The sequence below is a fragment of the Mandrillus leucophaeus genome, unplaced genomic scaffold (genome assembly GCF_000951045.1).
Source record: "Mandrillus leucophaeus isolate KB7577 unplaced genomic scaffold, Mleu.le_1.0 Scaffold201, whole genome shotgun sequence".
Classification (NCBI taxonomy): domain Eukaryota; kingdom Metazoa; phylum Chordata; class Mammalia; order Primates; family Cercopithecidae; genus Mandrillus; species Mandrillus leucophaeus.
The window spans coordinates 1,096,317-1,107,042 of NW_012102044.1; the positions used below are offsets into that span (position 1 = coordinate 1,096,317).

Here is a 10,726-nt window from a genome sequence, read left to right on the forward strand (position 1 = left end):
ACGTGAGGCGGTGACAACACCCTCAGACACAGCGAGGAGGAAAACACATCAGTCACACCCAGAGCCGACGTGAGGCGGTGACAACACCCTCAGACACAGCGAGGAGGAAAACACATCAGTCACACCCAGAGCCGACGTGAGGCGGTGACAACACCCTCACACACAGCAAGGAGGAAAAACACATCAGTCACACCCAGAGCCGACGTGAGGCGGTGACAACACCCTCACACACACAGAGGAGGAAAAACACATCAGTCAAGCAGGGTGCGCAAATCAGACAGGAGCTGGAGTCTCAGGGTGGCAAACAGTGGCCTGACAAGGGAAGAGTGCCAGGGAGGGTAGGGTGCCAGGCAGAGCCTGAGGAGGAACAGACGGTGCTGAGGACAGCCAAGGGGCTCCCGGGGGGTCTGAATCCTTGTCACACCAGGAAGTGCTGTGACTACAGCTACAGGGGCCTAAGACAGCTTACTCTATTTTCTCTTGGGGCTTTGCTGAATTCTCAGAGAGCACTGCCAGAAAATTAAAAATAGACAGTTACAGCAAAGACCTAATGGCTGAATGGTTCACAGGTTCCTCTGGAAGTACTCTTTTAAAATTGCTCAAAATTGTAATGGCTCATTATATAGGAATCTACAGAAACAGTCTGGAAAAAACAAACAAAAAATCTGTCCCAAGTACATTTGGACAGGCCTCAAGGGGCCCCAACAGCCATCCTGCAGCTCTGACTCCAGGAGCTGAATGAGAGCTGTGGCCTGGACCTCCCCGCAAGTCTCTGCTGGCAGGCAGGTCCCGCCAGCTGAAGGCGTAGCTTTGTTTCTGGATGAGGGTGCACAGATCCTTTAAACTTAACGGGGTTAAACTGACGCCCGTCAATCTGACACCACTGGGCAGCTCAGGTGTTGTGAAGATAGAGTTCCACATGGGGCAGTGTCTTGTTAAGATGGAAAGTCCAACGTAAAGTGCTCATTAAATGAGAAATACTTTCTCTAAAATAGCTCTGTAAAATCAATAGAGATCCTCGATCAAAATTTTTTTTGTTATTTCCCACAGAAAAAAGTACAAAATGGTAAGCTAAAATCACAGCGTGGCATTTACTAAGTAAGCTCTGGCCTTCTAAACATCAAAATCAATTCCAGATTCTAGGATATAACAAATAGTCACAATGCTGTGCAAGTAATTCTAGGACGTGAGACACATAGATAGAGTGAGAGTCTGTCAATAGTGTATTCTCGAGATAGGTTCTTCAGCAACCATATTTTTTCTCATTACAGAAAAGGGCCAATCTTCGTTAAAGGATTTGTACAGCCTACTGAGATGAGTTAGGCAGGTCTTCAAACAGCAAACAACATCCAACAGCAGAAATGCTTACACCACAGGAAAAACCTACCTATCATATCTGTAATGAAAAAGAAAAAGAAAAAGAAAGCAAAAGACGATGCTTCTGTTGGGGCAGAAGAGGGACACATGCATTTTCCATGCTTGGTTGTCTGCTTCTGCAGTTCCAGGAACAAGGCCCACCTGCTGCCTCTACCCACAGACAGACCACCAGAGGACAGCCCTAGGCCGACCCTCATTCATCCACACAGCTCATGAAGGCAGGCGTGCTGTTTTGCCTCCTTTGATCTGGCCGAGCACTAACAGGGTTCTCTTGGGCTTTCGTCTCTTCATCTAGAAAATATGGCCAACAAAGGTACCTACAGCTCAGGGTGCTGTGAGACAAAGCGATTTATGAATGTGCAGAGCTTGGCCTACCGCCAGCAAGTGCTCCATACACAGTATCTGGTCAAGTGAGAACAGGCACAAAGTCTTTCTAAGGAAAGACAAAGCATGCTGTCGCCAGTGCGAATCATAAAGGCACGCTCAAGAGGCAACTGGAGCTTTGCGACTTCCCCAACAGCCAAGGCTCCCTGCTCACTCCTGTGTCCCTCCCTTCTGCTGACCACACTGCTCTCACGGGGTCCACCACTGCCTGGCATTCTGCGGCTGACCAGAGCTGCAATGCTGTCAAGGTGAACCAGGGGAAGGAAAACATGAGTTTCATCTACTGTTATCTACAGATTAGATTCTGAGGACAGTTGGCCTGACATTTTTGAAGAGCTCCTGGTGCCCATGCAGCCTGGCTGGGTGGCACGTGGTCCTGCAGCAGCATGTGGTGTGGGTTCTGCAGCAGCTGCCTCTGGCTGAGAGTGTGTATGAGTGCATGGGTACAAAAGGCCTTTATTTTGGGGAAAGAACGTCACCAAGGGCAGGTATCTATTTTGAAAGGGACAGCTAAGTGCAGAATTTATCAAACACGTGAAACAAGAAAATGGACATGGTAAACGAAGAAGATGGTAGTGAATGACTCAATTCCACAAAAGCCCTCTTTCTACCTGTGCATCTGATGGGCTTCATCTATAATCTAATACCAGCATACAATCAAAATATAATCGGCACATAACATTACTTAAATCTGGCCGGGCGCGGTGGCTCACGCCTGTAATCCCAACACTTTGGGAGGCTGAGGCCGAGGCCGGCAGATAACCCAAGATTGGGAGTTCGAGACCAGCCTGACCAACGTGGAGAAACTCCATGTCTACTGAAAATACAAAATTAGCCGGGCATGGTGGCACATTCCTGTAATCCCAGCTACTTGGGAGGCTGAGGCAGGAGAATCGCTTGAACCCAGGAAGTGGAGGTTGCGGTGAGCCAAGATTGCGCCATTGCACTCCAGCCTGGGCAATTAAGAGTGAAACTCCAGTCTCAAAACAACAACATGTTACTTAAATCTTAGAAAGCAGAGTTACTTGAAGTACTGGAATATCCCAGAGGCAAAGGAAATCTGAATATGCAGACCTTGGAATACTCCCTGCCGCAGGGTATCATCTGCCATCAGATTAACATTTCGCCATGAGACTGGGCTGGGTCAGAACTCTCTTCCAGCAGAAACAAGCTCTTCGAGAGCAGGACCCATGCCATTCACGCCTGTCCCTGGTCCCCAGTGCACAGTGCTGAGTTGGACAGAAACACTCACCCCACCTTTACTAGGTTAATGTACGAATGTAGCCTAAAAGCCTTCATCACAGAACCTGCCACTTCCTGGTCTCATCATCCCTTCAGACTCTACTTATCAGCCACTAAGCCAGTTGCCATATTAAACTTGCCCCTCGATTCCCACAAGGTGACTGTCCTCTCACCTCCCTGACACCAGCCCTCAGCCACCTCCTCTGATGGCTCTGCTCTTTTTCTTTTTAGAGATGGGGGTCTTGCTCTGTTGCTCAGGCTGGAGTGCAGTGGTGCAATCTCAGCTCACTGCAGCCTCGGCCTCCTGGGCTCAAGCAATCCTCCCACCTCAGCCTCCAGGGTAGCTGGGACCACAGGTGTGAACCACACACCCGACTAATTGCCGTCGAGGCTGCTCTGGAGCTCTTGGGCTCAACTGACCCTCCTGCCTTGGCCTCCCAAAATGCAGTGCTGAGATTAGAGGCATGAGCCACTGCTTCTGGCCACTCTGCTCATTTTTCCTGGGCATCTCATCCATATCTGGATCCACTGGATCTGTGTCTCCAGCCCCAAATGCACAACAGGCATCTCTACCTGAGTGACTCCTCACCTCCTTCCAAAACAACGTGACCAAGACAGACCCTCCCTGCCTCAATCCGTGTCTGGTTGATCCTTCCACAGCGGTCAGATCCTTTTCCTCTGAACTGTAACAGGTTTGCTGGCAGGATGCTGCCATTCCACTCCGTGGTTTTGCTGCCCAGTCAAACCACCGTGGTGTGAACCACTGCTTGGTTCAACAAAGGTTCCTCCAGAATTCAGCATCCACCTTCCCCTCATTTTTCCCTCTAGGGATCCTGTCAGTGGTCAACTCTCCCACATCCAGCAGCATACCTGGCTCTTCCGCCCAGTAAGCTTCCTCAGTGCCAGGGCTGCCCATGCTGCTCCCCGGCCTGTGCCACCTTGGCATCCCACAGTGCCTGCCACTTCCTCATCCATCCTTTAGGACTTGGCCCAGACATCACTTCGCCCCTGCAATGCTTCCCTACCCAGGTGCGCTGGCTGCTTTTTCTTTAGGTGCCAGGAGCTTATCTGAACCTTTGAAAACCCTTATCACAGGCCGGGCGCGGTAGTTCACACCTGTAATCCCAGCACTTTGGGAGGCTGAGGCGGGTGGATCACGAGGTCAGGAGTTCGTGGCCAACGTGGTGAAACCCCGTCTCTACTGAAAATACAAAAATTAGCTGGGCGTGGTGGTGGGCGCCTGTAATCCCAGCTACTGGGGAGGCCGAAGCAGGAGAATGGCTTGAAGCCAGGAGGCGGAAGTGCAGTGAGCCGAGATCGTGCCACTGCTCTCCAGCCTGGGTGACAGAGCAAGACTCCGTCTCACACACAAAAAAACCTCTTATCACAGCACTGCGTAAATGCTTACCCTGATGCTTCTGCCACCTCCATTTGGGTTTAAGCACCAAACGGACAGAATCCCATTCTGCTCAGATTATTTTCCCAGGGCCTGGCATTATACCTAGCACATGACAGATACTTAAAAACATGTGCTGACCCAATGAAAGGCTGTGGTGTGCTGGTCTATATGCAAACTTATCTCATCACTCTGCCAGAGTGACCTCCGTGAACAATCTAATTCTGGTTTCTTGCTTAAAAAACCTGTGAGGACTCTGGGATACTCACAGACTGAAGTTCAACTCCTTGATAGTAACCACAAAGATTCAAATTCAATCTGCAACTTAGCAGCACAGCCTAAGGGCCACGGCTTCTCTGGAGTTCTAGCTGTGCCCCGCTGCTCGGGGTTTCCAGAGCACCCTTCACCTTCCGGTGCCGCATCCACAGGAGGGGGGATCCTCCCCATCCTTCGGAAGGGTCTCCTCTGGGAGGCTCTGCCCCAGTTGCTTCACATGCCACCATTCCTGGCCTGGCTGGCACAGTTCTCGACTCAAGATGTCTCATGACTAATAAGGGCACTTAATATGGTAGCATTGGCCGGGCGCGGTGGCTCAAGCCTGTAATCCCAGCACTTTGGGAGGCCGAGATGGGCGGATCACGAGGTCAGGAGATCGAGACCATCCTGGCTAACAAGGTGAAACCCCATCTCAACTAAAAAATACAAAAAATAACAAGCCGGGCGAGGTGGCGGGCGCCTGTAGTCCCAGCTACTTGGGAGGCTGAGGCAGGAGAATGGCGTAAACCCGGGAGGCGGAGCTTGCAGTGAGCTGAGATCCGGCCACTGCATCCCAGCCTGGGCGACAGAGCGAGACTCCGTCTCAAAAAAAAAAAAAAAAAAAAATATGGTAGCATTTTCCTCTTTCGCCTTTAAGGAACCAAATGATAATTTTTGTAATCCTAATTTTGCCACCGCGCCACGGAAGTACAGTAATTCCCCTGCCTCTCCCATAGGCCTGCGACTTCTTGGAGGGTAGAAATCGGGCACGGCGGTCGCTTTCCATTTGGTGGTGCCAGTGCAGCAGGTAGAAAGCAAGTGCTTGTGCAGTGAGTGAACTGATGGCACATTAGTCAACCCACAGAGTAACAGTAACTGGCAGAAGGATCATTTGATCAGGTAATCAAATAGTAGTTTTCAAGTAAATGGGGACTGCAACTAGGGTAGGAACAATTATCGCCTACTGACTCTCACAAATGCCTAAGTCTTTGGTAGAAGGCTTGGGCATCTGCTAAAGACCTCCCCCAAGCCTAGGAGTCAGGCCACTTTTTGGATGGAAACATCCGGAACATGGGTTCCTGGAAGCGCATTGCTGAGGGGTGGCACTGGGGCGGGGCCTGCTTCCGTGCGCCCTCACAGGCGCCTCCTGAGATAAGGTGTACTTTGGCCAGGTTCCAAAAGGTTGTGTGTGGTCACTCATCTCTTGAACAACCTCATGATCTTTAGGAAAGGGCTTTGCTGGAAAACACTGCAGGGCGTATTTACAGAAGCCAGCACCACAGAGCTGGAACTGACCTCACTCACCGCCTGTGGGGGGTGCTGTGGAGACTGTCTGAACAGAGACCTCTCACCCTGCATTTCAGCTTCCCTGTCACGTGCTTCAGCTTCAGCAGCACCAACTGCTGCAGCTTCCCTGAGGGTCCTTCCAATGAACTCAGAACGGTTTAGTTTCCCAAGATCAGGGAGACAGGGGAGCAGAAGTTTCCCTGAATTAGAGGAACACTTAGAAGTAAGCAAACACAAACCACCTAATTTTACATATGAAGAAACGGAGGCCTAGAAAAGTACAGCCACAAGTAGATTTTCTGCAATTATAAACTCTACTTTCTAATTTCTACCCAATGAGACACATGGATAGCTACAGTAATGGGAGGAGGTTAGGGAATGAGATTGAGTCCAGATTACAGAATTTTCTATAGGATGCCAAGGAGCCCAGAAACTCCCCTGCAGACGTCTAGGTCACAGCTGGTGTGGCAGCAGAATTCTGAGACGCTCCTGCCTGTCCCCACGTGCAGGACGCTTCACATGCACTGTGAAGGAGCCTGTGAATACGAAGGTCACAATTCTCTGACTGGGTCACAGGTTACCTCACATAAGGCCCCATCTCAGCAGGTCAGATAGGCAGATTCTCCTGCTGGTCTAGAAGCAGAAGAGAGTCAGGCAAGGACTTGTGCATGTGGAGCTGAGAGCGACACCGAGCAACACAGGACAGAAGGCCCCAGGGCCCTCAGTCCCATAACCACAGGAACTGCCTTCCGCCGACTGCCTGCCTTCCACCGACTGCCTGCCCGTGCTAGCAAAGACCTCAGGTGAGGCCGCAGCCTGGCTGACACCTTGACTTTGTCCATGACACTGAGCACAGAATCCACTGAATCCCGCCTGGCCTCCTGACAGACACAGCTGTGAGCTGATAAGCGGGTGTCTCCGTACGTCGCCAAGTTGATGGGACTTTGCTGCCTATCACAGAAAGCCAATGCAGACGGTGCTTATTAGAATAAAGGATACTCGAACTTTTAAGACACTTTTCAGAACGTTTCCTAAACACTCAACCATACCCAATAAGTGAGCATGGCTTCCCTTTAATTCAGATCAGCAAAACAATTGAAGGTAAATTTCGCTTAAAAACCTACCATTCTGAGTCACGAAATAAAAGAGAACTTTAAGATCTATTGCTTTAATATTAAGGATACTCATTAGTTCTTTATCATAATAATGTTCAGTTTTGAAAGACTTAATGAATAGAAACTTTATGAACCAAAAAAAGGATATTCTCTAAACGGAAGGATCTGTGCCTGGACGTGGTCTTCACAGGCCTGACGTAGTTGCTTGTACAGCATTGGGGAGACTTTGTGAGAACAGAGATTTTCCACAGCCTGCGAACAAAAGGGATATATCAATTCTTCAGTATGAACAACAGATTGGTTCACAAAACAACCCTGTTGTTAATACAGCTGTAATCATAACAAAAAGGCACCCCACACCCTACCCCAGTACTTCCGGAATCTACAAATAAATTATTTATTATGGCTAAGTTTAGGGCACTTCTCGTTGGAACACTGCAGTCCAGTCACAGCTGGCATGAGGGTAGGTAACAACAGTTAATGTGGGCACGTTGCACCTGCTGGACTCGGCTCCCAGGCGGCTGGCCCCCGCCACTCCTGAGCGTCTACGGCGCCCAGTCACTGGGGACTCCACCACAGGTTTCATCCTCACAGGCTTGTTTCTGGGTGCTCCGATTCCTCAGTCTGAGGTGGGGGTCAATGCAGTGTGTGTGTGTGTGTAAGTTCACCTTGATGATTACAAAGTGAAATCAGGGCTAGAGAACCAAGAAAACCTTTTCCCTCAGTGACCACCTTCCCTTCAGGAAGGAGAACAGGCTGGGGCTCCAGTTCCCCTCACGCTCCCCAGGGCAGTGATTCGGTCCAAACTGAGCCTTTTCTAGGTGACACTGGCCAGACTACATTGTTTCCTATTTATTTTTCTGTAGGCTAGATGTGTAATTCACTTCAGTTTTTTTCTTAAGAAACTTTTTTTTTTTCTATGAACAACCCTAGTAAAATAAGAAATCTTTTTTTTTTTGAGTTGGAGTCTTGTTCTGTTGCCCAGACTGGAGTACAATGGCAGGATCTTGGCTCACTGCAACCTCCACCCCCTGAGTTCAAGCGATTCTCCTGCCTCAGCCTCCCGAGTAGCTGGGATTATACGTGCCCGCCACCACACCCGGGTAATTTTTGTATTTTCAGTAGAGGAAGGGTTTCACCATGTTGGCCAGGCTGGTCTCAAATGCCTGACCTCAGGTGATTTGCCTGTCTTGGCCCCCCACAGAGCTGGGATTACGGGTGTGAGCCACCCCGCCCAGCTGACACCATTTTTTGAGGCAGAAAAATTTTTCTCACAATATTTTTACCCACCTCAAAGAAACAATGCTTGTACATTCTTACCAGTTCTAATGAAATTTCCTAGCCAGGCACAGTGGCTCACGAGGTCAGGAGTTCGAGATCAGCCTGACCAACATGGTGAAACCCTGTCTCCACTAAAAATACAAAAATTAGCCAGGCGTGCTGATGCATACCTGTAATCCCAGCTACTCAGGAGGCTGAGGCAGGAAAATCGCTTGAACTCAGGAGGCAGAGGTTGCAGTGAGTCAAGATTGCGACACTGCACTCCATCTTGGGTGACAGAGCAAGACTCTGTCTCAAAAAAAAAAAAAAAATTCCTTTCCAATCTTATGTACAAAAACTTAAACTCATTCAATTCAAATATGAAATATTATAAACAGAAATGTGGTTTTTCTAACAAGTTTTGAACCAATGTGGGGTTCAAAAACAGAATAAAAACACTTTAGATAAATACTCTGAATTTAATTCGGATACAATATTCCCCTAGAAAAAAGGTAAACTAAAATTATAGAGCTATTCATTTTACTAATACTTACAAGTATTAACAATTCCAATACTAAATATCGGAGAGCTGCTACATGTCAACCAAAGTACAGTGATTACTACCATATAAAATACATGCATATTTATAAAGACCAAAAGAGGATGTGGAATAATTATAATCTCTTTTTTAATAATTATAATCCTATTTTCTAGCAAGCTTATTATCAGCATAATAACAAAGAAATACAAACTTTCCCCTACATTTTGTCTTACTATAGAAAATAGGGAATTCCTACCCACATTCTGTATTTACTTCAACTCCTTTCTCAAACTCTTCAATTCCATCCCTTTGAATTCCATGTCTTCATAATTTGGTCAAAGGTCTGCCACCCTTTTGTCTCCTCAAACAACCAAGAGAACTTTACAACAAAGGTTTTGCTCTAGTAGTTAAACATTAGTGAATCCCACAAACATAATTATTACAAAGTAAGTTTTTTATATAACACATGAAGAAAATGTATTTTCTTCAGCAAAAATCAAGATAAGCTTAGTGGTGCATATCCTTCATAAAACAGTAACCTATGACCATTTTCTGGATGTTTTAATTCCTAAACCAAGAACCAATATCCTTAAAACCATCTCTTCCTAGTTGTGGCAAATGACTGAATATTTTATAACCCACTCTGCCTCCTCTGTGTCCTATTTGGTGCATATTTACTCTTCATATGAGTCATATTGCAATTTACTTTGTTTTTAAAACAAAGAATTTAGGAGCCTCTCAAAACAAGTAGCAAGCCCTGGGTAACCCAGGTTTGCTGTAGGTGCTGAGTCAGGACTCCCGGCTTCATATTACAGGCACTCATCACTGGAAAGGCGACAGCCTTTGTTTCTCCCCGCCCTGCCAACTCCTTGCTGGCAGGAATATACTGGAAAACTTTTTTGTGCTGTTATAGAAGCAGCACAGCATAGGAGTTGCCCCTCCCCAAAATAGATTTTTGACACTCAATCATATTTTGAGATTTAGAAATACCCTTTCTGGATGCATAAAGCAACTAATCAGATGGTACTGTGTGCTTCATGTTGGTGCACTCATTCGTATTTTAAAGATTCACCCCAGGGAAAAGGAATGTAATCCAATGATCGGAGGTGGAGAAGTATCATTTGCATTCTATCCTACTAGTATCAAGATGCTTTCCCCGTATAAACAGCCAAGCGAGGAAACTTGATGTATATCTTCACCCAGCACTGTCTCTCCTCACATCACAGCTACTTCCTAACCAGCAGGTTTGTCAAATGATTGTCTGTATTAGCTCAACAGACACGTGTGTGAATGTCAAATACACGTCTATTTATAGTGTCAAAGCATTGCCTGGAGTGAACTCACTGCTACTTAAACAAAATGCTCACTGCGGATAAGGGCAATCCCTGCTCTCAGGTGTGGAAGACAGAACACGGAAGTCCACGGAGCTGTGGGACATGACCTCTATAGTCACACAGAGACCTCCACAGCCACATGGGGCGTGACCTCCATAGTCACACAGAGACCTCCACAGCCACACAGACGAGACCTCTATAGTCACACAGAGACCTCCACAGCCACTCGGACGAGACCTCTATAGTCACACAGAGACCCCCACAGCCACACAGGCAAGACCTCCACAGCCACTCGGTCGAGACCTCCATAGTCACACAGAGACCTCCACAGCCACACAGAGACCTCCACAGCCACTCGGATGAGACCTCCAGTCACACAGCGACCTCCACAGTCACACGGACGAGATATCCACAGTCACACACGACGAGACCTCCATAGTCACAGAGCAACTTCCACAGCCACATAGACAAGATGTCCACAGCCACACAGGATGCGACCTCCATAGTCACACAGACGAGACCTCCACAGTCACAC

General features: G+C 47.9%; 1 protein-coding gene across 2 annotated transcripts in view; it reads right to left on the minus strand.

The window, feature by feature from the left end:
- CUL4A (cullin 4A) overlaps positions 1–7,534 on the minus strand; it is a 46,805-nt gene extending 39,271 nt beyond the window's left edge. For both annotated transcript variants that reach the window (XM_011979430.1, XM_011979431.1), the window contains exon 1: positions 7,205–7,534. In XM_011979430.1, coding sequence (XP_011834820.1) covers positions 7,205–7,272 — 68 coding nt within the window. In that variant the 5' untranslated portion in view covers positions 7,273–7,534. The remainder of the gene's footprint in view (positions 1–7,204) is intronic.
- Positions 7,535–10,726: the final 3,192 nt, after the last annotated feature.